Raw genomic sequence first — 24190 nt, forward strand, 5'->3', positions numbered from 1 at the left:
GGGCTCGGGCCGAGGCTGCTCCCGGTGCCGGCTGGGGCGTGGGGGGCTCTGCGGGCGCAACCGGGGGACGGGGGGGCCTCTGCGGGCACAACCGGCTGGGCAGCCCCCGGTGCGCCCCGCTTCCCCGGGGACAGTGGGTAACGGGCGCCCGTGGTTGATCATTAACGTGGCGCGGGTGGGTGCACGGCTTGGCGGGTGCTGCGGGCCGCGGGCCATCCTCGTGGCCTCGGGCCCACGTCCCCCGGGTGGCCCCGTCCTCGTCCAGCCCTCGGGAGCACCGGGGACACCGGGGACGGGGGGGGGCTGTCCCGGGGGGGGCCGGTGCGGGGCCCTGAAACCCGAGGCGGGGGCTGAGCTCGGGCAGCCGCCGCGGCCGAGATCCAGCGCCCATAAATCACGGGCGGGAGGAACCCGCGTGTCCCGGCCCCGGGGCGGCCCCGGGCTGGGGGGGTCCCCGCCGCCGAGCCCCCCCCGGCCGCGGTTCCCGGAGCTCCCCCCCGCAGGGACGGCGATGCGACGGAGCCGAACGGCGCTGCCCTTCCTCGGCGCGGAGGTGAGACCGGGACCGGCACCGGGGGGCACCGGGGGGACGAGGGGGTGTCCCCGGCTGCGGGGGGGGGGGGGGGGTGTCCCCGGTACGAGCGTCCCGGCCGCCGGGCCCCCGGGCAGCAATAACCGGGATGGCGACGTTCAGCGGGAGTTAATTATCCCCTTAATGGGCGGTTAATTATTATTCACCTCTGCGTAATTGCGCGCCGGCTCCGGGGGTTTTTCCGGCGGGGTCCCGGGGGGCGGGGGGTCCCCTCCGGTGGCGGCGGGGGCGAAGGGGGGGGGGGGGTCCCGGCGGCTCCGTGCGCTGCGGGCCGAGCCGCTCCCGGTGCACCGGCTGTGCCCTTGGCTCCGTGCCCCCCGCCCCCCCCCCGGTGCCCCCGGGGTGCGGCGCCGCACCGAGCCCAGCAGGGGGCGCCCGCGCGCTACCGGCGCCCGGTGACGGCGGGGGGGGGGGGGGGGCTGCCCCGGGGGAGGGACCCCCGTACGGCGGGGGGGGGGGACACACACGGACGGACACACGGAGAGCGGGCAGCGCCCCGGGAGCAGCGCCCTGCGGAGCTCCCCGGTACCGGTACCCGCGCCCCTCACCGCCGCCCCGTTTCCTCGCAGCGTTGCCGCGACGCTGCCGAAGCCGCCCCGTCGGGATCGGTACCGGGAGCGGCGGTGGGCGCCGTTCGCCGGCGTTTCTCCGGGAGCCCGTTGCTGCCGCCCCTGGGCTGCCGGTTGGCGGAGGCGGCCCGCGGCCCCGAGCCCGAGGGCGCCCGGGTGGTCTTCACCATCGAGGAGAGCGGCCCCAGCAGCGGCGACGAGTCCGAGCCCCCCCGGTAAGAGCGAAACGGGGGGAGAGGGGGGGTTTGCTCACCCCGGTGGCACCGGGATGGGGTTACCGGACGGGGAGCTGCCGTCGGTGCTGCTCCCGGTTTCAGCACCGGCGGGCGGACAGCGGCACCGGGGAGAGGCACCGGCACCGGGGAGCGGCACCGGCACCGGCACCGGCAGAGCACCCGGTGCCAGCGGCTGCTGCGGCACCGCTGGGCTTGGGACAAACCCCTCTGTCACCGTCCCCGTTGCTCTGGCTCCGGGATGTCTGTCCCGATCGCCGTCTGTCCCCGTCCCCCCCATCCCCATCCCTCCCGTCCCTGTCCCCCTCATCCTCCCCCGTCCCCATCCCCGTCCCCTCCATCCCCGTCCCCTCCATCCCTTCCGTCCCCATCCACCCCGTCCCTGTCCCCCCCCATCCCCGTCCCCTCCATCCCTTCTGTCCCCATCCCCCCCGTCCCTGTCCCCCCCGTCCCTCTCTCCCCCATCCCCACCACCCTGTCCCCATCCCCATCCCCTCCGTCCCCATCATCCCCATCCCCGTCACCCCATCCCCAATCCCTCTCCCCATCCCCGTGTCCTCATCCTCCTCACCCCCCCTTGTCCCCATCCCCTGTCCCAGCCGGGTGCCACCGCAGGGGAGGCCTGGCCCTGCCCGGGGGTGACCTCGGTCCCTCCCGCTGTGGCTCGGTCCCGGCCGCGCTGCTGCAGGGTTATTTTTGGGCCCGTGTGTCGTCCCCCCCCCCGTGCCTGTCCCCAGCTTGGGGACAGCATGGGGCTGGCACGGCCGAGGGACCTGGCTCCGGTGTCACTCGCCGTCCACCCCCTGCACAGACACGTGTCCGGCGGGGACAGCCGCAGCCCGGGAGGGGACAGGGACTGGCTGTCCTGGGGCCGGGGACTGGCTGTCCTGGGGCCGGTCCTGCCCAGCTCCGGCTGTCCCAGCGGCTGCTGGCTGCCAGGCAGCCCGGGGGGGCTGGCTCTGCCCCCGCCAAAATGTCCCCTGGTGTCCCTCTGTCCCTCTGCCCTGATTGTGCTTGCAGTCCCTTGGAAGTGAGGGGGGACGCCTCCACCAAGACCCCCCTCTGGTGGGTTTTGGGGTCCCCATCTCACACAGCCAGGCCAGGGGCCCCCCCACAGGTGCCACCGCCACCGGCCGGGCCTCATCCTGCTCCTCCCTGTCCCTGCCAGGCACGGCCCCACGCCGGGCAGCGAGGAGGGGCTGGGGGCACGATGGGAGCCCCGGGGTGAGTTTGGCTCTCACAGGTCCCTTGGTGGCACTGTGGCATGGCCACACCGTGTGTCCGGGATGCTCCAGGCTCAGACATGTCACTTGGTGGCACCGTGGCGTGGCCACACCGCCTGTCCAGGATGCTCCAGGCTTGGCTGTGTCCCTCGGTGGCCCTGTGGCATGGCCACATCATGTGCCCAGGATGCTCCAGGCTTGGCTGTGTCCCTCGGTGGCACCATGGTGTGTCCACACCGTGTCTCCGGGACGCTCCAGACCCAGCCGTGTCCCTCGGTGGCACCGTGGCACGCCGGTGCTCTATGCCCAGGATGCTCCAGGCTTGGCTGTGTCCCTCGGTGGCACCATGGCGTGTCCACACCGTGTCTCTGGGATGCTCCAGACCCAGCCGTGTCCCTCGGTGGCACCGTGGCACAGCCGTCCCATATGTCGTGGCCGCTGGGGGCTCAGCGTGGCATTTCGCCATGTGTCCGGGCAGAGCACCCCTGCCCTTGCGGGAGCAGCTGCCGCCTTGGGGACAGCAGGGTGGCCGGTGGCACGGGGCCAGCAAGGGGCCACATGCCCAGGCAGCCGGGCGCACACTGGGCCAGCGCAGCCGGCGGAGACCCACTCCGTGTGCCGGCTGCCGGAGCCAGACAGTTGTTTAATTTCCCAGGCTTGGGCGGGAGGGGGATGGAAAGTTTCCCGGGGCTGCCGGGGCTGGGGCTGGGACAGCCGCACGCTTCCTGCTCCGCACCGGCGGGCAGCGTGGCCTCGCCGTCACCGCCGCCGCCGTGCCGGGGGTCCCTGAGCCGTGCCATGCTGCCCACCACGCACCGCTCGCCGGGGACTTCGCCGGCAGCGTCCCCCCGCAATTCCCCCCGCAATTCCCCCGTCCTCTTCAGGAAGCTCCTGATGAACCAGAGCATTCGCCTGCAGCGGCGCTTCACCGTGGCGCATCCCCTCTGGTAAGGGGGGGTCGCTGGCGGGTCCCCGGCGAGGGGCCACGCTCGGCCCCGGGAGGGCGGGAGGAGGCACTGGGCTGCTCTGCCAGGACGGGGTCACTGTGGACCCCCCCAGTGCTGTGGCACGTCCCCAGGGCTGTGGGCCCACGAGGACGTGGGGGATGAGCAGGGGACAGCGGGGGTCACCGCACAGCTGGGGGGGCTGAGCCGGGCAGGGGGGAGCCGCTGGCCGAGCATGGCTGAGCATGGACGCACTCATTGCAGTGATGGCCAGGCAGGGACCCTCCAGGTGCAAAGGGTGTCAGCCCCACGGCAGGGGCCTGAGGCGGGGAGGGGAGAGGGGCTTTTCCCAGCACGGCAAGGCACCAAAGCACCCACTGTGGCACCTCGCTGTCCCCCCCCCGCACTGGAGCTATGTAGGGTTTGTTTCGGGGTGCCCCCCTGCCCGCGCCCCGGGGCGCCGGTGGGTGCCTGCCCCACCTGCGCGGGCGCCATGGGGATCAGCAGATCCCTCCTCAGCAGCAACAGCATCTATTTATAGCAGCCCCTGGCTCCCCCTGCCATCCGGCACCGCTCGGCGGTTATTAATGCCGACAGCCCGTCACCGAAACGAGGGGGTTGAATTCGGCACCAGCCCCACGGCGGGGGTTTGTGTCCCCCCTGCCCAGCCTGGGGACTCGGGGCTGTCCCCTGGGGTGGCAGCGGGGTCAGAGGTGGTGGCACGGGGCCGGGAACAGACGCGGGCATCACCCGCGAGGCCGGCGGAGCCACAATGCGGCTTTGTGTCCCCGGTACCATTGGGGACGCGAAGCAGAGGCAGGAAAACAAGGGGCTGCGGGACGGCATGACGCGGTGCCTGGCCAGCACTGCCGCTGCCGGGGACGGCCACGCCGCAGGGACCGGGGCTGCCGGCGGTGCTGCCGGAGCGCGGAGATGCTGCCGGGCAGCCGGTGCCCGTCCCGGAGGCACTCCTGCATCGGGTAGGTGCCGAGCTCCCAGCGGTGCGACGGGGACTGGGGTGGCCCTGGTGGCACCCGTGCTTTCCCAGTTCACCCGGTGCTCTAGGATGGCTCGTCCCCGTCCCTGCGGTGGTGGCGGCTGCGGGAGGGGACAGGCGCTGGGTGGCCCTCGCCATGTCCCTGTGCACAGCCTTTCCCATGACCCCGGGGCCACCGGAGCAGGAGGGGGGTGAGGTGGCCGCGGCCACCATAGGGACACTGCAGGGTCACTGTCCCTGTGTCCCCTGTCCGCCCATGGACCCACATGGCTGCTAGGTGGCTCTGGTTGGGGTGTCCCCGGGCCACCACCGGCGTGTCCCTGAGGGCCAGGGCTTGGCTTCCCCAGCAGTTTCTGTCCTTTGGTGTCCCCTGGCTCCGTGCCGTGGCCAGGACGTTGTCCCCCCCATGGGACACAGTGTCCTGAGCCCTGTGGATGCTTTGAGGCTTTCGAGGACTTGGGGCAATTGGGGACCGCGGCACTGGGGACGGGGACAGGACGGGCAGGAGCCGTGCCTGGGGTCTCTGGAGCCGGGAGCTTCAGGGCAGGAGGTCCTGTCCCACCTGGTGACATGGGACAACCTGCCTTCGCTAGCCAGTGTCCCCAGTCCCGGACCCCACTGTGCTGGCAGGGTGCTGAGGGGGTCCACGTGCACTGAGTTGTGCCCGTTCTCAGCACTGGGGTGAAGGAGCCGGCGGGGCCAGGCTGGGCAGTGGCTGGTGTCACCGCAGGGGCCACCGAGTCAGGGTGTGCTGGGCTGAGCAGGACGGTGGCACGGAGAGCCTGGCAAACCTGGCAGCGTCCCCCGGGCTGTGCCCCTGCTCCTGTGGGCTGAGGTCCCCAGGCCACCCACCCCATGACAGCCTTGTCCCCTCTCCCCTCGCAGCTTCGACCTGGAGAATGGCCCCCCGGGCCGGGGCGCGATGGACCCCCAGGCCAGCCCGGGAGCGGGGCTGGTCCTGCAAGGCACCTTCCCCCATGGCCAGCGCCGCGAGTCCTTCCTCTACCGCTCCGACAGCGACTACGACCTGTCCCCGAAAGCCATGTCCCGCAACTCCTCCATCGCCAGCGACCTGTGAGTGTCCCCCGCCCCGAGTGCCCTGGACCCCCGCTCCCCTCCCTGAGGCTCACGCTCCCTTTGCTCCCACAGGCACGGAGAAGACATGATCGTCACGCCGTTCGCCCAGGTAGGTGTCGTCCCCGCGCCCCGGCGAGGAGGGGACACAGCCCTGCACCCAGCGCCGGGGTGGGTGTCCCGGGGGGGTCCACCCAGCCCCAGCCCCCTCTCACCCCCCAGGTCCTGGCCAGCCTCCGCACCGTCCGGAGCAACCTGACGCACCTCCAGGACCGCACCGGCATCAAGTGAGTCGACCGTGGGATGGCGAGGGCGAGGGTCTCGCCTGGGTGGGGGACTCCGACCCACGGCAAGGGGGGGGGCACCGCCCTGGGGGTCCCGGCCGCTCAGCCCCCCATGTTTCGCAGGCGAGCGTCGAGCAGCAGCCTGCCCTCCGGGAGCAAGGCCAGCCTCGCCGGTGAGTGCTGAGGGGGAAGATGGGGGGGATGCTTTCGGGACGAGCTGGCTGTTGCTATATCCCCGGGGATGGGTCCTGCTGGGCCCTGGGGGGTGCAGCAAGGCCCCCCCCGGCCGGGGCAGAGCTGCGGCTTTGCCCTTTGGGATCCATGTCTGGTTTTCGGCAGCTCCTCCCGCCTGGCCGCCCTTCGCGCCGCGGCGGCGGTGGAAAGGCTCCCATTGACGTCAAACCTTCCATTAATAAAACCCCGGCGGCGAGCGGGGCCCCGCGGGAGCCTGGCTGCCCCAGGGCTGGCTGTCACCCCGCGGGGACGGCGTGGCATGCCGGTGTGCCGGGGCTGCCTGCGATGGGGACGGTGTGATGGGGCTGAGCCCCGCTGCCTAGGGATGCTTGACCCCAGATGCTGGCCCTGGCCGGTCCCCTGCATCCCCCTGTGCCACCGGCCACCTCACTCAGGGGGGGATGTGAGCAGCCGAGACGGTGAGCCCCTGGGCTTGGTGCGGCACAGCCACCTGCCGGGGCTCGGGGTGCCACGGCCGGGACCCTGCGTGTGCCCCCGTGCCGGGTCGCCGTGCCGTCGGCAGGTCCCTTGCCAAGCCAGCGCGTGCCCCCAGCAGAGGATGCCCACCAGAAGCTCTCGCGGGAGACCCTGGAGGAGCTGGACTGGTGCCTGGACCAGCTGGAGACGCTGCAGACCAGGCACTCGGTCAGCGAGATGGCCTCCAACAAGGTAAGGGTCCCTGGCACGGAGCCCCCCCATCACCCTGGGGGGGCACGGAGACCCCTGCACCGCAGAGCCCCCCGGGACGGGCAGCCCGGGGTCCTGCCTGCCCCCCGCGCCGCTGAGCCCTGCCCGCTGCCTGCAGTTCAAAAGGATGCTGAGCCGGGAGCTGACGCACCTCTCGGAGACCAGCCGCTCGGGGAACCAGGTCTCCGAGTACATCTCCAGCACCTTCCTGGGTGAGGACCCCCCCGGGGACACCGCCTGGTGTCACTTCTCTGCCGGCAGCAGGGTGGGCTTCGTACCCACAGGGACCTGGGCGCGAATCCTGTGGCACCGGGTGCCCACGGGGACAGTGCCAGCGGCTGGGCCCGCTTGCTTTTTGCAAAGAAATTAAATGGGGAGGGCGGGGGGGGCTTTCCCAGGTGTCCCTGTGGGATGTGCTGCTTTGGAGGTCCCAGCTCCTTTTGGCTGGGAGCACTGGTGCATACTGGTGCACACTGGTGCACACTGGTGCACTGGGGCTGTTGTGGCCCTGGGGGGTGTCCAGGGCAGGGGCTGGGTCCCATGGCAGGCGGGTGGCCCCGTGCAGGGGGGGAGGGAAGGTGCTGGGCATCCCCCATGCAGCCCCCCGTTGCCATGGCATCGCCGTGTTATCTGCGCCAGCTGATGTCATCGGGGTGACGGGGGGGGGGTGTGACGGGGGGGATCAGACTCCCCCCTGCTCACGTGCCCCCCGTGCCGGCCCAGACAAGCAGCATGAGGTGGAGATCCCCTCGGCGCTGGCCAAGGACAAGGAGAAGGAGCGGAGGAAGCGTCCCATGTCCCAGATCAGTGGCGTCAGGAAGCTCACGCACGGCTCCAGCCTCGCCGCCGCCGGCATTCCCCGCTTCGGAGTGCGGACGGACCAGGAGGAGCTGCTGGCCAAGGTGGGCCCCAGTGTGGGTGACCCAGCCGGCCGTGGGGTCCCTGGCACTGGCCCTGCATGGACCTCTGTCCCTCTGGTCCCCAGGAGCTGGAGAACATCAACAAGTGGGGGCTCAACGTGTTTAAAGTCGCCGAGTACTCAGGCAACCACCCGCTGACGGTCATCATGTACAGCATCTTCCAGGTGAGCATCCCAACGGGATGTCCCCATCCCCATGCCCGGATGGGGACGAGCCACCTCCCACCTCCCCGCAGGAGCGTGACCTGATGAAGACCTTCCGCATCCCCGTCAACACCTTCATCACCTACATGCTGACGCTGGAGGACCACTACCACGCCGACGTGGCCTATCACAACAACATCCACGCCGCCGACGTGGCTCAGTCCACCCATGTCCTCCTCTCCACGCCCGCGCTGGAGGTGAGCCCTGGTCACCCAAGGCCACCGAGGCCACCAAGTGTGTCTGGCAGGGCCATAACACATCTGCAATGCCTTTTTCCACCACTCCTAGGCTGTCTTCACAGACCTGGAGATCATGGCTGCCATCTTTGCCAGTGCCATCCATGATGTTGACCACCCTGGTGTCTCCAACCAGTTCCTCATCAACACCAGTGAGCGGGGGTGCAAGGATGGAGCTGGGAGGGCATGGGGGGCCCCAGTGTCCAGGAGCCACCCCAGGGTGACCGGTGCCATCTCACAGACTCAGAGCTGGCGCTGATGTACAACGACGCCTCGGTGCTGGAGAACCACCACCTGGCCGTGGGCTTCAAGCTTCTCCAGGAGGAGAACTGCGACATCTTCCAAAACCTGAGCAAGAAGCAGAGGCAGTCACTCCGCAAAATGGTCATCGACATGGTACGGGAGGGCCCGGACCACCCCAGGGTGGGCTGGGGGGCTTTGTGGTGGGGTCAGGCTGAGTCCCGTTCCCGGCTTGCTCTGCCCAGGTGCTGGCCACGGACATGTCCAAGCACATGAATCTGCTGGCGGATTTGAAAACCATGGTGGAGACCAAGAAGGTGACCAGTCTGGGGGTGCTGCTGCTGGACAACTACTCTGACCGGATCCAGGTGGGCGCGGGTGGGGAAACCTTCCTGGCGTTGCAGGCGTAGGTCCTGGCTCTGGCCAGGGCTGCCGGGATGTCCTGTTCGGTGCCACCGCCCCTCCCAACCCCAGGTGGCCATGGCCAAGGGGGTTCCTGGCACAGGGGTGGTGGCCCTGGGGGACAAAAGGTGTCGGGTAAGTGACACCGTGGTTGTGTCCGCAGGTCCTGCAGAACATGGTGCACTGCGCCGACCTCAGCAACCCCACGAAGCCACTGGAGCTGTACCGGCAATGGACCGACCGCATCATGGTGGAGTTCTTCCGCCAAGGTGACCGGGAGCGGGAGAAGGGGATGGAGATCAGCCCCATGTGTGACAAGCACACCGCCTCCGTGGAGAAGTCCCAGGTGGGGCAGCGGCGTGGGGCCGGGGTGGGGGCCGCAGGCCCAGGCTGGGGGCTAAGCTCTGCCTTCCTCCAGGTGGGCTTCATCGACTTCATTGCCCACCCACTGTGGGAGACGTGGGCCGACCTGGTGCACCCCGATGCCCAGGAGATCCTGGACACGCTGGAGGACAATCGGGAATGGTACCAGAGCGTGATCCCGCGCAGCCCGTCCCCACCACCCGAGGGACCCGGAGTGTCCCCTGCCACCACCGACAAGTTCCAGTTTGAGCTGACGCTGGAGGAGGAGGAGGAGGGTGAGTCGGACACGGAGCTGGAGGGGACCGAGAGCCCCTTGGATGAGGACAACAGCGGCTCCAAGACACCAGCCACAGATGACTCGGAGTTGGCCGATACCGAGCACCTGTCACCCGGCCCCGGGGACCGGGACTCGCCTGTCACCCGCCCCAGGGACGTGGACAACCGGCGGGCGCTGGAGGGGACGCTACCGAAGGATGGCGGTGGCAGCGGGCGCTCGGTGCCGGGGCCCGAGGGCAGCCAGGGGCTGTGCCTGGACACGGAGGGCAACGTCACATTCCTGCCCCTGGGCACGTAGCAGCACCGGCCGGTGGGTCCCCTTGCTGCCGCGGGGACGTGGGACTGGGCGCTGCCCCGGCGAGTGCTCCCTGCCCGTGGGCTGGCAGCGGAGAGCACCGGCACCGCAGGGAGCGGGGCGGCCGCCGGGACGCAGAGGGACCCAAAGCGTGTCCCCGTGTGGGAGCTGGGCAGGTCCTCTTGGGCGCGAGGACACTGCTCGCCCTCTCCCAGCGACTGTCCCCGGCTCCCACCCAGCGTCGCCATGTACAGCTGCTGGGAAAGGTCCCTGTCCCCTTCAGACAGGGCTTGGGGACCCTGTGCTCCTGCCCCAGCCCAGCCCTGGGGACACCATGCCCCACAGGGCTCTGGGGAGAGGTCTCCCACGGGGCCAGGCACAGCCAAAAGCATTTTGGTGTCTCTCCGGGTGGCCCCTCGCAGAACAGCAGCCCCAGGGTGGGACGGTGAGGTGGGCGCAGGGCGCTGGTGACAGCCCCCAGCACGAGGGACCTCAGTGCAGCCAGGCACCGGGGCACAGCATGGGCACGAGTCAGTGGTTTGTTTATTTATTTGGGGACAGGTTCACTTTTTAAAGCCTTTTGTAGCTCACTTTTTAATACAAGCCTCACCTAGGCACACTCACACGCGCTCCTGTGGCAGAAAGACGCGTTTCTGCTCTGTGATCGGCACTCGAAATGCTGCGTTTGTACTTTGCACTTCGCACTTCGGGCCCCGGCAGGTGCCATGACCCCCACGTCTCTGCAGGGGCCGGGGCAGCCCCCGGGGTCCTTTTGGTTTCTTCCTTCACCTTCCAGAGATTAAACCTGGTTTGTTCCCCCCCCAAACGCGAGCCTTGTAAGCGTCTCTTTACCGTGCCGCTGCTGCAGGAGCCGTGGTCATGTTGGTCGGGACGATGTCCCCAGGGACCAGCGCTGTTGGTGGCCCCATCTCCTGCCGGGCACCGGTGAGGGCCCTGCTCTGTGTTTGAACAAAAGCGAGCTCCTCCCTGGAAACGTCGATCCATCACTGGCAAACACAACCGGCTAAGGTAAATATTTAATCGCCGGCTTGGCGCGGCGCAGAGCCCGTTCCCTCGCTCTTCCGCATTGCTCCCAACGGTGATTTATATCTGCAAACACGTCCCCACCCGCGGCACTGCCCTGGCACGCGGGGCCCCGCCAGCTCTCGCCCACCGCCCGTCCCCTGCTTCCCCATCGGCAGCGGGGTCGTGGGAGCCAGGTGCTCCTTTCCCAGCCCAGCCGGTTTCCAGGGCTCGGCCGGGAGTGCCGGGTGCCGCAGGGGCTGGCGGGTGGCTCTGTGCCGTCCCCGCCTCGCGGGCGGGTGCTCGGCATCCCCCCGTCTCTCTTGATGGAGAGGGGCTGTGCGCTGGCAGGTTGGTAGGGACCAGGTGAGGCTCTGTGCTCCCAGAGCTCCCTGAACGGCCTCATAGGATCACAGAATCGTTTAGGTTGGAAAAGACCCTTCAGCTCATCGAGCCCAACCGTTAACCCAGCACTGCCAAGCCCACCACTAAACCACGTCCCTAAGCACCACGTCTACACGTCTTTTAAATACCTCCAGGGCTGGGGACTCAACCCCTGCCCTGGGCAGCCTGCGCCAGGGCCTGACAGCCCTTTCCGTGAAGAAATTTTCCCTAATATCCAATCTAAAATCACCCGTCTCACAAGCACGCCTTGCGTGCTGCCCATACAGCCCTCCTGCGAGGATGGTATGGTGTCCTGCTTCCCTCTCGGGCTGTCTGTAGCTCAGTGCCTTTTCTCCTCCTGCTCCTGCAACGTAAGCAGGGGATGTGTTGCAGAGGGAGGACAAGGCCAGGAATCGGGGAGGCATGGCGGTACCAAACTCCTGCTGACAGAGGGATCAGGACGTTCTGGTCCGGTGGCCGTCTCTCTGAGAGCCCCGGCGCCCTCACCTGCGCTTCTGCCCTCCAACCCCCAAGCTTCGAAATCATGCTCCATCCATATTTCATGTTTTATTGCTTACATTGTAGGCCTGTCGATGCTGCTTTCACATCTGCCCTGGGTGCCAGCCCGGTGTTTTATTACCATCTGAGGCTCAAAAGCACCTCCGTGCCATCAGGCATTGGAACAGGCTGCCCAGGGAAGCGGTGCAATCACCGTCCCTGGGAGTATTCAAAAAAACGTGTGGATGTGGTGCCTAGGGACAGGGTTTAGAGATGGACCAGGCGGTCAGGTTAACGGTTGGACTCGATGATCTCAGAGGTCCTTTCCAACCTTAACGATTCTATGATTCTGTGCCACGTTGGCCCATCCACGCTTCTATAGGATGGCTCATGCTGCACTCGGATCCAGCCCCAGGCTCTCTGCCAGGCTGGGAGCGGGGTGGGAGCTGGTTAAAAAAAACCCTTTTCACCCCTTGCTTGGCCGAGGGGCTGCAGCATCCATGCAGGATGGGGATGGGGGGGGGTGGAGGAGGGATGGAGGGAGGGTGGTGGAGCCCATGCCTGGAGGAGGTGGGTGGCAGCACCCATGGCGGCTGGATCCATCCCTGCCTCCCGGTCGTGCCGTGACCGCCTGTGCTGTCCCGCTGGCTCGGGGGGCCCCAGTCCCACCCAGCTGGCTCCAGGCAGAGCCAGGGGTGTCCGGCTCTGTCCTCCCACGGGCTGTGGCAGCCCCGGTGAGTCCCTGTGGTGGCGAGGAGCTGCACCAGAGGCCCCTGAGTCCCCAGCGTCCCAGAGGCAGGGCAGGGCCGGGCAGGGCCAGCCTAGGAGGCTCCTGGGGCCTGCGGGCTTCGGGCAGGGCAGAGGCAGGCCCGGGCGAGGGCCAGGCCGGCGGGGAGGGGAGCGCCGCTGCCCCGGGGCCTGCGGAGCCCCAGGCCGGGCCCCGCCGCCCTCCCGCGGGGCCGCCATATGCTGCCTCCCCCTAATCCCCGCTGATTGCCTCAGGGCGAGGGAGGACGCAGGGGTCCGGGCAGGACATGGCCGCCCGCCTGCGCTCCCCCGCCCCAGCTGGGCCGGGCACTGGGGGCACTGGGGGCACTGGGGGCAGTGGGCCTCACCTCAGGGCCAAGTGCCCCCGTCAGGGGATGGGGTCAGGCTGCCCGTGCTTGCAGGCCTGAGGGGGGCCGCGGGCCGCGCTGGCCGTCGCGACAGGGGGTCATGTCGTGACAGGGGAGGCTGTGAGGGCTCGCCCCCCCTTGAACAGAGATGGCTCGCCCCCCCCCTCCAACGGGAGTGGTCCGCCCCGCGCCCCCCGCCCGGGGAGGGGATGGTTCAGCCCCCGGCCCGCGGGGCGCCGCCGGGCCGCACCACTGCGCGCTGCGAGGGGGGGGGCGGCGCCCACCACCGCGCCGGGAGGGGGGTCTCCTCCCCCCTCCCCGCCCCGCCCAGCGTGGCCCCCGCCGGCTGTCCATCACAGCGCGCTGCCGGCCAATCAGCGCTTCCCCCCGGGGCCCGAACGCTGACGTCGAGCGCTCATTTACATACCACGCCCCGCCCCCTCCCCTCCCGCCCCCTCCCCGCGGCGACGTCATCCGGGCTCTGCAACGCCGGGGCGGCGCGCGCCGCTGCTGCAGTTGCTGCAGGAGGAGGCGGCGGCGCGAGCGCGGGCTGGAGGTGAGCGCGCGCCCCCGCCCCCCCCCCACCCCCCCGGGGCCCCCCCCTCCCTGATACCGGTACCGGCACCGGCGGCTGCACCGCGCCGGGCGGGCGCTGCTCGGGGAGGGGGGTGCACGGCAGCGGGCGGGGATGGCGACTGCAGCGGGCGGGGGGGGGGAGAGATGCGGCGGGGGGGGGGGCGCTCCTCGCTGCATGGCGGGGGGGGGGGGGGGTCTCTCGGTGCAGCGGGGTGCGGCGGGGACCGGCCGGGTGCAGCGGGCTCGGGCCTGCGGGGAGGGGCAGGGGCTGAGCTCCCCCCCCGCACCCCCTCCCTGCAACCCCCTGCACCCCCTCCCCCGCAGCACCCCGCAACCCCCTGCACCCCCTCCCTGCAACCCCCTGCACTCTCCCCCCCGCAGCACCCTGCAACCCTCTGCACCCCCTCCCTGCAACCCCCTGCACTCTCCCCCCCGCAGCACCCTGCAACCCTCTGCACCCCCTCCTTGGAACGCTCTGCATCCCCTCCCCGCAGCACACTGCACCCCCCTGCAGCCCCCCCCGCAGCACCCTGTAGCACCCTGCACCCCCTCCCTGCAGCACCCTGCAGCACCCAGTGTCCCCCCCCGCGCAGCACCCTGCCCCCCACCCCCAGCACCCTGCGCTCCGCAGCACCCTGCACGCTGCAGCACCCGCTGCCCAGCATCCCCGCGCTCCGCCCTGCAGCCCCGGGTGAGCACCCACCCCTGTGCACCCCTGCCCGGCATCACCCCCTGCCCCAGCGCTGAGCACCCACCCGCAGCACCCCGCTGTGCTGCCGAAGCGGCGGCCGGGCTGGGCACGGCGTGCGGGGGCACCGCTGCAGGTGCCATTTTGCAGGGGAGATGCAGGAGAGGCTGCAGCGCCCTGGCTGCCAGCTGCACCCCTGCCAGGGTCACGGACCCCCCCCCGTGACAGCAAACGCCAGGGTCTGTGCACCCCATATTTGCTGTGGGCGCCTTCTGGGGGGTCCCCGCATCGGGGGTGACAGGAGCCGGCCCGGCAAAGCCCTTCAGGGACAATCCTGGGGCCGAGTGACGCCGCTGGTGGCAGCGCGCCTCGCCCCGGCGCTGCTCACCCATCCCGAATCAAAATATGACTCAACCGTGGGAAACGGCTTCGGACCGTGGCACCGGTGCCAGCCGGGGCCCGGCATCGCGTGAGTTTGCAGCCGCCACCCTGGCCGTTGCCGCGCCGTCTCCGTCACGGCCTCTCCTCCGCCTTGCAGATGGCGTCCGCTACCGATTCCCGCTATGGGCAGAAGGAATCCTCGGACCAGAACTTTGACTACATGTTCAAGATCCTGATCATCGGCAACAGCAGCGTGGGGAAAACCTCCTTCCTCTTCCGGTACGCCGACGACTCCTTCACGCCTGCCTTCGTCAGCACCGTCGGCATCGACTTCAAGGTCAAGACCATCTACCGGAATGACAAGCGCATCAAGCTGCAGATCTGGGTGAGGCGCCCCGGGGGTCCCCGCCGGTCCCCACGCCGGCACGGGGGTGCGTGGCACGGGGCGGACGGTTGGTGTGGGGCTGCTCCGCCGTTTGCCGGGGCTGGAAGCGCCGGGGGTGATGTTGAGGGTGCCCCCAGCCCCGGCTGGGCTGCAGTGCTGGTGGGGAGGGACGCGTCCCCGGGGACCCCGCTGTCCCCTGGAGCACCCCAAGGGGTGGCTGGACCCTGCAAGCCACCGGCGTCCCCGCGTCCCCGGGGGTGACGTGCCGCTCTCCGCCCCTCCCCAGGACACGGCCGGCCAGGAGCGGTACCGCACCATCACCACCGCCTACTACCGCGGCGCCATGGGCTTCATCCTGATGTACGACATCACCAACGAGGAGTCCTTCAACGCCGTGCAGGACTGGTGAGCGCCCGGAGGGGCTCCGAGGACCCCCATAACCGTCCCCCCCCTTAGGGGCGTCCCCCCCGGCACCGTGCTCTGCCCCCCGCCTGATTTCCCCCTTTGCCTTCCCCAAAGGTCCACCCAGATCAAGACCTACTCCTGGGACAACGCCCAGGTCCTGCTGGTGGGGAACAAATGTGACATGGAGGACGAGCGCGTCGTCTCCTCGGAGAAGGGCCGCCAGCTCGCCGAGCACCTGGGTGAGTGGGGGGGCCACGCCGGCGCAGCCATCGTCCCACAAATAATTTAATTAGGGGCTTAACTCCCTCGCTGTAATTCTGCTTCAATAGCAGCGGTGAGTTGTCACCTAACAAAAAAAAAAAGCTGTAATTAAGCCACGAGCTGCAGGGTGCGATGCCGGTTTCTGTTACAGCCCCGTAAACCCGCCACCGGCTGCCGAGAGGTGCCGGGAGGGGAAAATCGGGCGTCCCTGGGTGGGCGCGGGGCGGGTCGCAGCCGGGTGGTCCGGCCGTGCGGCACGAGCGGCCCTTCAATATTTAACGAGGGGAGGAGGAGCTGGAAAAGGTTTGGGATGTTGGGCGGCTGGATGCAGGGCTGCAGCGGGGTGGGGGTTTGCAGCCCTGATGTCGTTGTTGTCGTTGTCGTCCCCGTCCCCCCCCCCCCCCCAGGTTTTGAGTTTTTCGAGGCCAGCGCCAAGGACAACATCAACGTCAAGCAGACCTTCGAGCGGCTGGTGGACATCATCTGCGAGAAGATGTCGGAGTCGCTGGACACGGCCGACCCGGCGGTCACCGGCGCCAAGCAGGGCCCCCAGCTGACGGACCAGCAGGCCCCCCCGCACCAGGACTGTGCCTGCTAGGGCCAGCCCCCACCCCGCGCCCCAAAAACCGGTCAGTGCACCCCCCGCCACCCCCCCAGCCCCTCTTCTTGGGGGTCCCGTGGGGGCTTTTGCTGCTGATACCTCCGAAAGGGCTGCGGCCCCTCTAGGAGCCCCCTCCCAATTCAGTTAGGCTGTGTCCCCCCCCCCTTAATTTATTTTTAAGCCTGGGCTGGTAGAAAACTCCCCCCATTCTGCTTGTAATCGCTCCACTCGCCGAGAAATATTATTTTCTCTGCTCGCCACCGCCAGCTCCCATCGCCCCCGGTCCCGTCCCTCCCCGGGGTCCCTGGGGGGCAGGGACGGGCGGGGGGGGGGGCTGCGATGGGACCCCAGAACCTCACGTCCCGCTGGGACTCCCCGTGTCCCCCTCCCCGCCGCGGCGCAGGTCCCGCCTGCCCAGAGAGCTCCCGGGGGCTCTTTGCCCCGGCTCTCCTCCCCCCAGATGGATGGATATTTCCTAACAAATATGTTTATTTGTATAAATAGATGCTAATTTATGCTCCCGCCGTCTTCCTCCTTGTACATAAGACAATCTCCTTGTAAATAGGCGTAGGAAGTGACGCTGTGCGCGTGACCTGCTGTGCTGTGGCCGTGTTGGTGCATTTATTTTTTTTTTTTCCTCAGTGTGGTAACCTTGCTTGTGAATATCACTTTTAAAAATCTCTTATTTAAAGATTTAAAAAAAAAATAAAAAAATAAAAAAAATAAAAGCGAGGCCAGCCAAGCGAGCTGCAGCAACTTAGCCCCGGTTCAGGGCCGGGGACCTTCGCAGAGCCCCCGGTTTTGGCTCGCGGGGCTCGGAGGAGCGTTGCTAATTTGCTGCAGGGCCTTGGGCTCCTCGTGTGTTCCTGTAGTACCGTGCTTCTGTGGAGACTGTGAATAAGTGGATATTCCTGTAGCGATGACGGACCCGGAGGTCTTGCTGCCCTCTTATTTATTTTTCTTGGAGCGCTGTGTCTTTATTTTACAGATTTTTCCCCTTCCCCGACCGCGATACCATCTCCTCCCCTTCCCCTTTCCTATTTTTTGTGAAGTTTACTTATGGAAGAGTTACACTGTACTGTACAAATGTCAAAAGTGTCAAAAAAGAGTACAATTTCCTAAAAATCACTGTATTAAAGAAATGTTGTGAAGAAATAAATCAATGCTGATCACCGGTTCCTCCGGGTCATTGCAGGCGGAGAGGGGGCAGCGGGCCGGGCGCTCCGCTCGGCGTCGGTAACCTCCGCTCGCCTCGGCCCCGCGCTGTCCAGCTCGTTGCCGGAGAGGAGCAGAAATGAGCTGGTTTCTTAATTAGCATTCACCAAATGGCTCCTGCGGTGGCTTGGCAGCTTGGCTGGCTGCGGTGGGCGGGCTGGCGTCCCCCCGGCAGGGGTGGCAGGAGGGACCAGGCCAGAGCTGTACGGCACAGCTTTCGGGGAAAAAAAAAAATCACATTTAGGCAATTTTTATCGATGCTGGTAATAAATAAGTTGCCCGGGGAGCTGTGGTCCAAATCCTGTGAAAAACTTTGCCTTAAAAACCCCCGACCGCCTCCGTGGCGACTCTGCCGCTGTCAAAGCCGGTGGCGAGCAGGCGGCAGCGATCGCGCCGCTATTTTTATAAAAACTGGGCGGCTGCAGCCCAGCCCACGCGCGGCGCCGGGGAGGTGGGTGCGAGGTGGGGCGAAAGGGAGACGAGGCGGCGGGTGCGGGGAGCCGGATGACTTCTCCCTTCAGCTGCAAGAGAAAAAGCAGCAGGGAAAGGGCCGAGGAGCTGCGCCGACAGCGGCGGGGCGGCATCCCGCTGCCGAAGCGGGAGCAAGGCAGGGACCCGAGCCGCTGGCTCCGTGCAAGAGCCGAGGAGGGGAGCAAGGGGCCGGCCTTGCCCTGGAGAAGGGGGGAAAAAACCCGGCTGCAGCAGCGGGGAGAGCGCTGGGGACCTTCCCCGGGGCGCCGAAGGCAAAGTGCAGCTGCAGCGGCTCCTCCCCGCCCCGGCAGCGTGGGCTCTGTGGAAGAATACAAAAAAAAATCGCGTTCCAGGCTAGCCTGCGACAGGAGATTCGTTAAAAATACCCAACCCCAGCACTGCAATCAGGAGATGAGTTAACCGGCAAGAGCCGCGCAGGCGGCAGCGAGCTGCAGACGGCGGTCGCGGTGAGCTCCGGCCATCACGGTCGTTGGGTGGATGGAGCCGCGTCCGCCGCGATGCCCAGAAAATCGCTTGCTGCGGGCAGGAGCCCCCGAAAACGTCGCAGTCGCCAAGAGCGGCTGCCGCTTTACATCCCGGCACCGCGCCGGTTCTCCCGCAGCGAGTCGTGCGCGGCGCTCGGGGGGCTGCCAGGCTGGAAAATAAAGAGAACCAAGGTACGTTCGGCACGAGCCCGACTGGCCGCAGCGGCGAGGCGCGGCCGCGTGGCACCGCGGTGCCGGTGCTCACCCTGTGTTTGAGGTAGGAGAGGTAGGTGTCCCAGCCCAGCGTGATCACGTTGATGTAAACCACCCGGTACTTGGGCGGGACGAAGAGGAAATTCAGGAGCTGAGCCGCCGGCCAGATGCACCAGTCGGCCTGCCGGGAGCAAAGAGCAGCCAGGCGCTCCCCGCCGGAGCCCGGTCCCCACCGCGGGCGGCAGGGAGAGCTCGGCGGGGGGCGTATTTACCTTGTAAAACTCCCAAAACTTCTCCTTCAGCTCCTCCCAGCTCTCCTGGAGAGACTGGCCCTCCAGCGAGCCCATGCCTGCGGGGACAGACGGACGTCAGCGGGGATGGGAGCGCCCACGAGGCTCCATGTGGGGAGCGTGGATGGGAATTGCTATCTCAGCTGGGCTGGATGCCGAAAAATGGCAAAAAACCCTCACCGTGGGAGGGAAGGGCAGCGCCGGCCGCAGCCGGAGGGAGGGAGCCCCGGGAACCCCACAGGCGCCCACCAAGGGAGGGTGACAGGCGTCGTGCCGGCACCCACGCGCCGTAACGCGTCACCGGCAGCCTGGGCCACGCTCAGTTCTCAGCGACGCTGACGCGAGGCGGGTGCCGCCACGTACCGAAGAAATACCAGGCGCCGAGGACGGGCGATGCCACCAGCTGGTCGATGAGGACTTTCTTCAGGACGGTTTTCAGCCCCCGCACGCCCCGCGCCGGGAAGGCGGCGTCCAGCCAGACGTACCAGTAGTGCATCAGCGGGCCCATGCTGCAGCCGACGGCGAACATGCGTCCTGCAACACAACACCGCCCCGGCGACCGATGAATTATTTATGTCACCCCCACCCTGGGCTCCCCGCCCCCCCCCGAAAGCGGCTCTGGCTCCGGGGAAGGCACGGAGGCGGCTTTGCGTCGTGCCGGGGAACGCCGCCCCAATTCCACCCCGCCGTGATAACGAGCGTGGCTTAAACGATGCGTGAGGCTGCGCTGCATCACCCCCCACCGCGGTTCGTGCGTGTCCCCCCCCAGGGTTGTCACCTGTGCGGGCCACCTGGGGCTCGGTGTCCGGGTGCCGCCGGCAGTGCCAGGCCTGCTGCAGCACGTCGCCGGTGGCCAGCAGCGCGCCGCAGCTCGCCGTGTTGGTCAGCAGCAGCAGGCGGCCGCTGAAGAGCGGCTTCCAGCAGCGCAGGAGGTGCCGGCCCCGCGCCAGCATCCTGCGGGCAGGCACCCGCGGCCCTGCCCGGGGCTCAGTGGGGACGGGGCCCCCGCGCCCCCAGTCGCTCCTGTGGCCCCCAGTTACCCATGCCGTGCTCCCCAGTTCCCCCAGTCACCACTGCCCTACCCTCCCAGTGCCCTGTGCCCACAGTTATGCATGATGCGCTCCCCAGTTAGCACTGCTGTACCTGCCCTGCCCTCCCAGTGCCCCCCAGTTATCCATGCCGTTGTGCTCCCCAGATCCCCCAGTTAGCACTGCCCTGCCCTCCCAGTGCCCCCCAGTTATCCATGCTGTTGTGCTCCCCAGATCCCCCAGTTAGCACTGCCCTGCCCTCCCAGTGCCCTCCAGTTATCCATGCTGTTGTGCTCCCCAGTTCCCCCAGTTAGCACTGCCCTGCCCTCCCAGTGCCCTCCAGTTATCCATGCTGTTGTGCTCCCCAGTTCCCCCAGTTAGCACTGCCCTGCCCTCCCAGTGCCCCCCAGTTATCCATGCCGTTGTGCTCCCCAGAACCCCCAGTTAGCACTGCCCTGCCCTCCCAGTCACCCCAGTTATCCATGCTGTTGTGCTCCCCAGATTCCCCAGTTAGCACTGCCCTGCCCTCCCAGTGCCCCCCAGTTATCCATGCTGTTGTGCTCCCCAGATCCCCCAGTTAGCACTGCCCTACCTTCCCAGTCCCCCCAGTTATCCATGCTGTTGTGCTCCCCAGTTCCCCCAGTCAGCACTGCCCTGCCCTTCCAGTGCCCCCCAGTTATCCATGCTGTTGTGCTCCCCAGATCCCCCAGTTAGCACTGCCCTGCCCTCCCAGTCCCCCCAGTTATCCATGCTGTTGTGCTCCCCAGTTCCCCCAGTTAGCACTGCCCGACCCTCCCAGTGCCCCCTGTGCCCCCCAGTTATCCATGCTGTGCTCCCCAGTTCCCCCAGTCAGCACTCCCCTACCCTCCCAGTGCCCCGTGCCCCCAGTTCCCCATGATGCGCTCCCCAGTTTCCCCAGTCAGCATTGCCCTACCCTCCCAGTTCCCCCAGTTATCCATGCTCTTGTGCTCTCCAGTTCCCCCAGTCAGCACTGCCCTGCCCTCCCAGTGTCCTCCAGTTACCCATGCTGTCGTGCTCCCCAGTTTCCCCAGTTAGCACTGCTCTACCCTCCCAGTTCCCCCCAGTTATCCATGCTGTGCTCTCCCGTTCCCCCAGTCAGCACTGCCCTACCCTCCCAGTTCCCCCAGTTATCCATGCTCTTGTGCTCCCCAGTTTCCCCAGTTAGCACCGCTCTACCCTCCCAGTTCCCCCCAGTTCCCCATGTTGCTGTGCTCCCCAGTTTCCCCAGTTAGCACTGCTCTACCCTCCCAGTTCCCCCCCAGTTATCCATGCCGTGCTCCCCAGTTCCCCGTTAGCACTGCCCTACCCTCCCAGTGCCCCCCAGTTCCCCATGCTGCGCTCCCAAGTTTCCCCAGTTTCCCCAGTTAGCACTGCTCTACCCTCCCAGTTCCCCCCCAGTTATCCATGCCGTGCTCCCCAGTTCCCCGTTAGCACTGCCCTACCCTCCCAGTGCTCCCCAGTTCCCCATGCTGCGCTCCCCAGTTTCCCCAGTTAGCACCGCTGTACCCTCCCAGTGCCCCCCGTGCCCCAGTTCCTCCTGCTGTGCCCCCCCCGGGCCCCCCTGCTGGACCCCCCCGTCACCCCCGTGCCCCCCAGTTCCCCCCCGTGCCCCCAGTCCTCCCAGTTCCCCCCCCTCCTCACATCGATGCCCCCCCCAGCTCACCGCCGCGCGCTTCCGCCACCGGCACGCGGAAGAGGGCGCGCGTCCGGTGTCGGGGAGCCTTCCGCTTCCGAAGGCCGCCATGACACCTACCGAGGCGCAGGCGGCCGCCATGACACCTACCGGGGCGCCGGCAGCCGCCATGACGCCTACCGAGGCGCAGGCGGCCGCCATGACACCTACCGAGGCAGCAGCGTTTCCGCGGGGCCCGGCGGAGGCCAGGCCCGGCGCCCCGGGGCCCGGCTCCCGCACCGCTCCCCGCTTCCCCCCCACACCACTCGGAGCCTCTTGTTTTTCCACAAAAAAACCCCAATCCATCCTTTTTATTCGCCGCTCGCTGGGTGCTCCCACGCCGTCCCTCAGCGTCTGCAGCCGGACGGGGCCTTCGGGGCCCTTGAGCCCCCACAGGCTTCGGGCTTCTCCCCCTGCCAGAGAGCGGCCGATGGAGCCCCGGCGGGGACGGGGACGGGGACGTGTCCCCAGCCCTGCCGGCCCTCCCCGTGCCCCCCGTCCCACCTGGTAGAGGCGGCAGATCAGCCCCAGCAGCGAGGCCTCGGCCTGCGCCTGCAGCTCGTCCGTGTGCTTCTGCGGGGAGAGGGGCGACGGGGCCGGTCAGGGGGTCCCCGCGCTGCCCCGGCCCTGCCCGGCGCCCCGGCGCGCGTCCCCCTCCTCGCCATACCCCGTTGATGACGACCCAGGGCACGTATTGGTGCGGGGGGTCGAGGGCCGCCGTCAGCTGGGCGTTGCGGTGCATCAGGGCGGCCCCCGCGTCCCCCTGCACGCAGGCGGCGATGCGGCCCCCGTCCAGCTGCGGGGCGTAGATCTGCAGGCACTGCCGGGGAGAGCGGGGGGACGCGGTCAGGGGGATGGGGACAGCCCCACGGCGGGGCGACGGGGACGGGGAAGGGGACATACGGCCTCCAGGTTCTTGGTGACGGAGCTGCCCGACTCCAGGCAGAAGATGACGGGGAAGTAGGTGCTGAAGTTCTTGGCCTCGTCCATCACGCAGGTCTGTGGGGACGGGGCAGGCGGTGAGGGGCCGCCGGACCCCCCCACGCCGGCACCGGGGGGACGGGGATGGTCACGGTCACCTCGATCATGTTGCCCAAACACTCCTCCGGGCCGTGCTGGCACTGGAAGTGCCACTTCCCGCTGATGTTCTTCTCCTGCAGGACCAACGAGTCTGATCGGGGCCGGCGGCACCGGGGCGAGCGCCTGCGGCACCGGGTCGGGCCAGCTCCTACCTCGGCGTTGCCGTAGGGCACCAGGGTGATGCTCAGGGCCTCGGCGGGCAGCAGCAGCCAGGCGGTGAAGAGCTGCTGGACCAGGAACCCGCGGCACGCCGGGCACAGGCTCTCGTAGTAGAGGCTCAGCTCCACGGGGGCGGCCGCCGGGCGCGAGAGGTTGGCGCAGCGGCTTTCTGCCTGCGTGCGGGAAGGTTTCGGGGTGCACGGGGGGCTACGGCTGCAGCCCCCCGCCCCCGTATTTGCAGGGGATGGGGGAAAAGCTGCTGGGATGCGGGGCAGGAGCGGGGACGAGGGTGTGCAGCGCTGGGAGGGAAGTGAGAGCGGCCAGGGGCCTCCTGCAGCAGCGCCGGGGCTTTCCACGGGAACTTCCCCAAAATATTTTTGGGGAAAAGCGTATCTGGTGGGGCCAGGACGTGCCTGGGTGGGGGTACAGCCCAGCACCCACTGCCGGGTGGTGGCTGCGGCCCCGCGGGGCTCACAGGGCGCTGCCGGACCCGCCGTCGCAGCGGTGTCACCGTCCAGGGATGTTCAAGGTGGAATAAGCTGAAAAGCTGGATTACGCTGAAAAAGCAGAAGTGCCAGCAGCGCCTGGGGAAGGCTTGGGGCTGGGGTCTGGCTGCAGCACGGCGCTTCCCCGGGGATGCCGGGGAGTGCCGCGGTGCCAGCGCGGCACGGGGGCTCTGAGCATCCCTGCGGTGTGCCAGCCTGTGCTGTGGGGATGCTCAGAGCCGGCGCTTGGCACCGGGTACCACGGCCGGGCGATGCCCTGATGCTGTTCCCACGCGCCCCAGCCCCGCCGTCTGGGCAGGCGCCCAGCCCCGCGCGTGCCGTTTCGGCGGGATCCCCGCGTGCCGGGCGGCCCTGCGTGGGCTGCCAGCGTCAGCGGGCGGCCGGGGCAGCCCTGGCACCGGCGGCTCTGACCTGGCAGGCGACGGCGATCTCCTTTGAGCTGCACCAGAGGTGGGCCGGGTAGTCGCAGCCGGGGAAGGCCACCCCGAGCCCCGGGGCCAGCAGGGCCACCAGCACCAGGAGAGCCAGCAGCACCGCGGGGGCCATGAGGACGGTGGGGTGGCGCGGAGGCGAACCTGTCCCCGCGAGGACTTTTAAAGCTTGGCTGCGCCCGCCTCCGTGCGCCCTTCCTGCCCGGCTCAACCGGCCTCCTCCTGTGACGCCGACGCTGCTGACTCACGCGGGGCCGTCCGGCTCTGGCCACCCCGTCCCCGCTGTCCCGCCGGGGACCGCGGCCCCGAATCGGGGCTTTGGGGGTCGCAGCCCCTCGCCCCAGCCCCGCCGGCGGCTGCCGCTTCCCCGCAGGTTGCGACGGGTTGGAAACAGAAACCCAACCCCGAGCAGCCTACGCTCGGCGTCTCCCAAACAAGCAGTGGGGTGGCTCCGTGTCGGACCCCCGCCGCGGTCTGCCGAGCCCCCCCGGGCTGGGTGCAGGTGCTGAAGCACCCCCGGGCTGGCAGCT

The 24190-nt window shown here is 68.4% G+C and overlaps 4 protein-coding genes across 9 annotated transcripts; 2 read left to right on the forward strand and 2 right to left on the reverse strand.

Moving 5' to 3' along the window:
- Positions 1–502: 502 nt before the first annotated feature.
- On the forward strand, positions 503–10592 carry PDE4C (phosphodiesterase 4C; the record flags this gene model as incomplete). 3 transcript variants are annotated; one of them, XM_082330900.1, is made up of 16 exons in its annotated part: positions 503–553; positions 1162–1376; positions 5444–5632; positions 5708–5744; positions 5855–5919; positions 6040–6089; positions 6707–6819; positions 6956–7049; positions 7561–7739; positions 7823–7921; positions 7993–8157; positions 8249–8348; positions 8438–8592; positions 8682–8804; positions 9002–9184; positions 9257–10592. In XM_082330900.1, 16 exons carry the CDS (start codon positions 512–514, stop codon positions 9773–9775), a joined length of 2328 nt encoding a protein of 775 aa, XP_082187026.1. In that variant the 3' UTR covers positions 9776–10592. The 3 variants fall into 3 exon arrangements, with proteins under 3 accessions (XP_082187026.1, XP_082187028.1, XP_082187027.1); XM_082330902.1 differs by lacking the exons at positions 503–553; positions 1162–1376 and adding an exon at positions 3416–3564 and having other exon boundaries at positions 6704–6819; XM_082330901.1 differs by lacking the exons at positions 503–553; positions 1162–1376; positions 6040–6089 and adding an exon at positions 3416–3564 and having other exon boundaries at positions 6651–6819.
- Positions 10593–13285: 2693 nt separating this feature from the next.
- RAB3A (RAB3A, member RAS oncogene family) lies at positions 13286–17259 on the forward strand. Its single transcript, XM_082331339.1, has 5 exons — positions 13286–13348; positions 14595–14822; positions 15109–15227; positions 15342–15466; positions 15896–17259. The coding sequence occupies exons 2-5, from the start codon at positions 14595–14597 to the stop codon at positions 16084–16086; spliced, it is 663 nt and encodes a 220-aa protein (XP_082187465.1). The 5' UTR covers positions 13286–13348; the 3' UTR covers positions 16087–17259.
- On the reverse strand, positions 16787–21537 carry MPV17L2 (MPV17 mitochondrial inner membrane protein like 2). Of its 4 annotated transcripts, none has more exons than XM_082331335.1 (6): positions 21476–21537; positions 19542–19739; positions 19127–19297; positions 18746–18822; positions 18526–18654; positions 16787–17518 (listed from the first exon to the last, which is right to left on the reverse strand). In XM_082331335.1, the coding sequence occupies exons 2-6, from the start codon at positions 19714–19716 to the stop codon at positions 17408–17410; spliced, it is 663 nt and encodes a 220-aa protein (XP_082187461.1). In that variant the 5' UTR covers positions 19717–19739; positions 21476–21537; the 3' UTR covers positions 16787–17407. The 4 variants fall into 4 exon arrangements, with proteins under 4 accessions (XP_082187461.1, XP_082187463.1, XP_082187462.1 ...); XM_082331337.1 differs by having other exon boundaries at positions 19542–19717; positions 21476–21493; XM_082331336.1 differs by having other exon boundaries at positions 21454–21484.
- Positions 21538–21763: 226 nt separating this feature from the next.
- Positions 21764–24127, reverse strand: IFI30 (IFI30 lysosomal thiol reductase). Its single transcript, XM_082331038.1, has 7 exons — positions 23641–24127; positions 22717–22896; positions 22564–22638; positions 22388–22483; positions 22152–22304; positions 21989–22057; positions 21764–21897 (listed from the first exon to the last, which is right to left on the reverse strand). The coding sequence occupies exons 1-7, from the start codon at positions 23773–23775 to the stop codon at positions 21832–21834; spliced, it is 774 nt and encodes a 257-aa protein (XP_082187164.1). The 5' UTR covers positions 23776–24127; the 3' UTR covers positions 21764–21831.
- Between the last annotated feature and the right edge of the window lie 63 nt (positions 24128–24190).

This window comes from Platalea leucorodia, assembly GCF_965183815.1.
Source record: "Platalea leucorodia genome assembly, chromosome: 21".
Lineage (NCBI taxonomy): Eukaryota > Metazoa > Chordata > Aves > Pelecaniformes > Threskiornithidae > Platalea > Platalea leucorodia.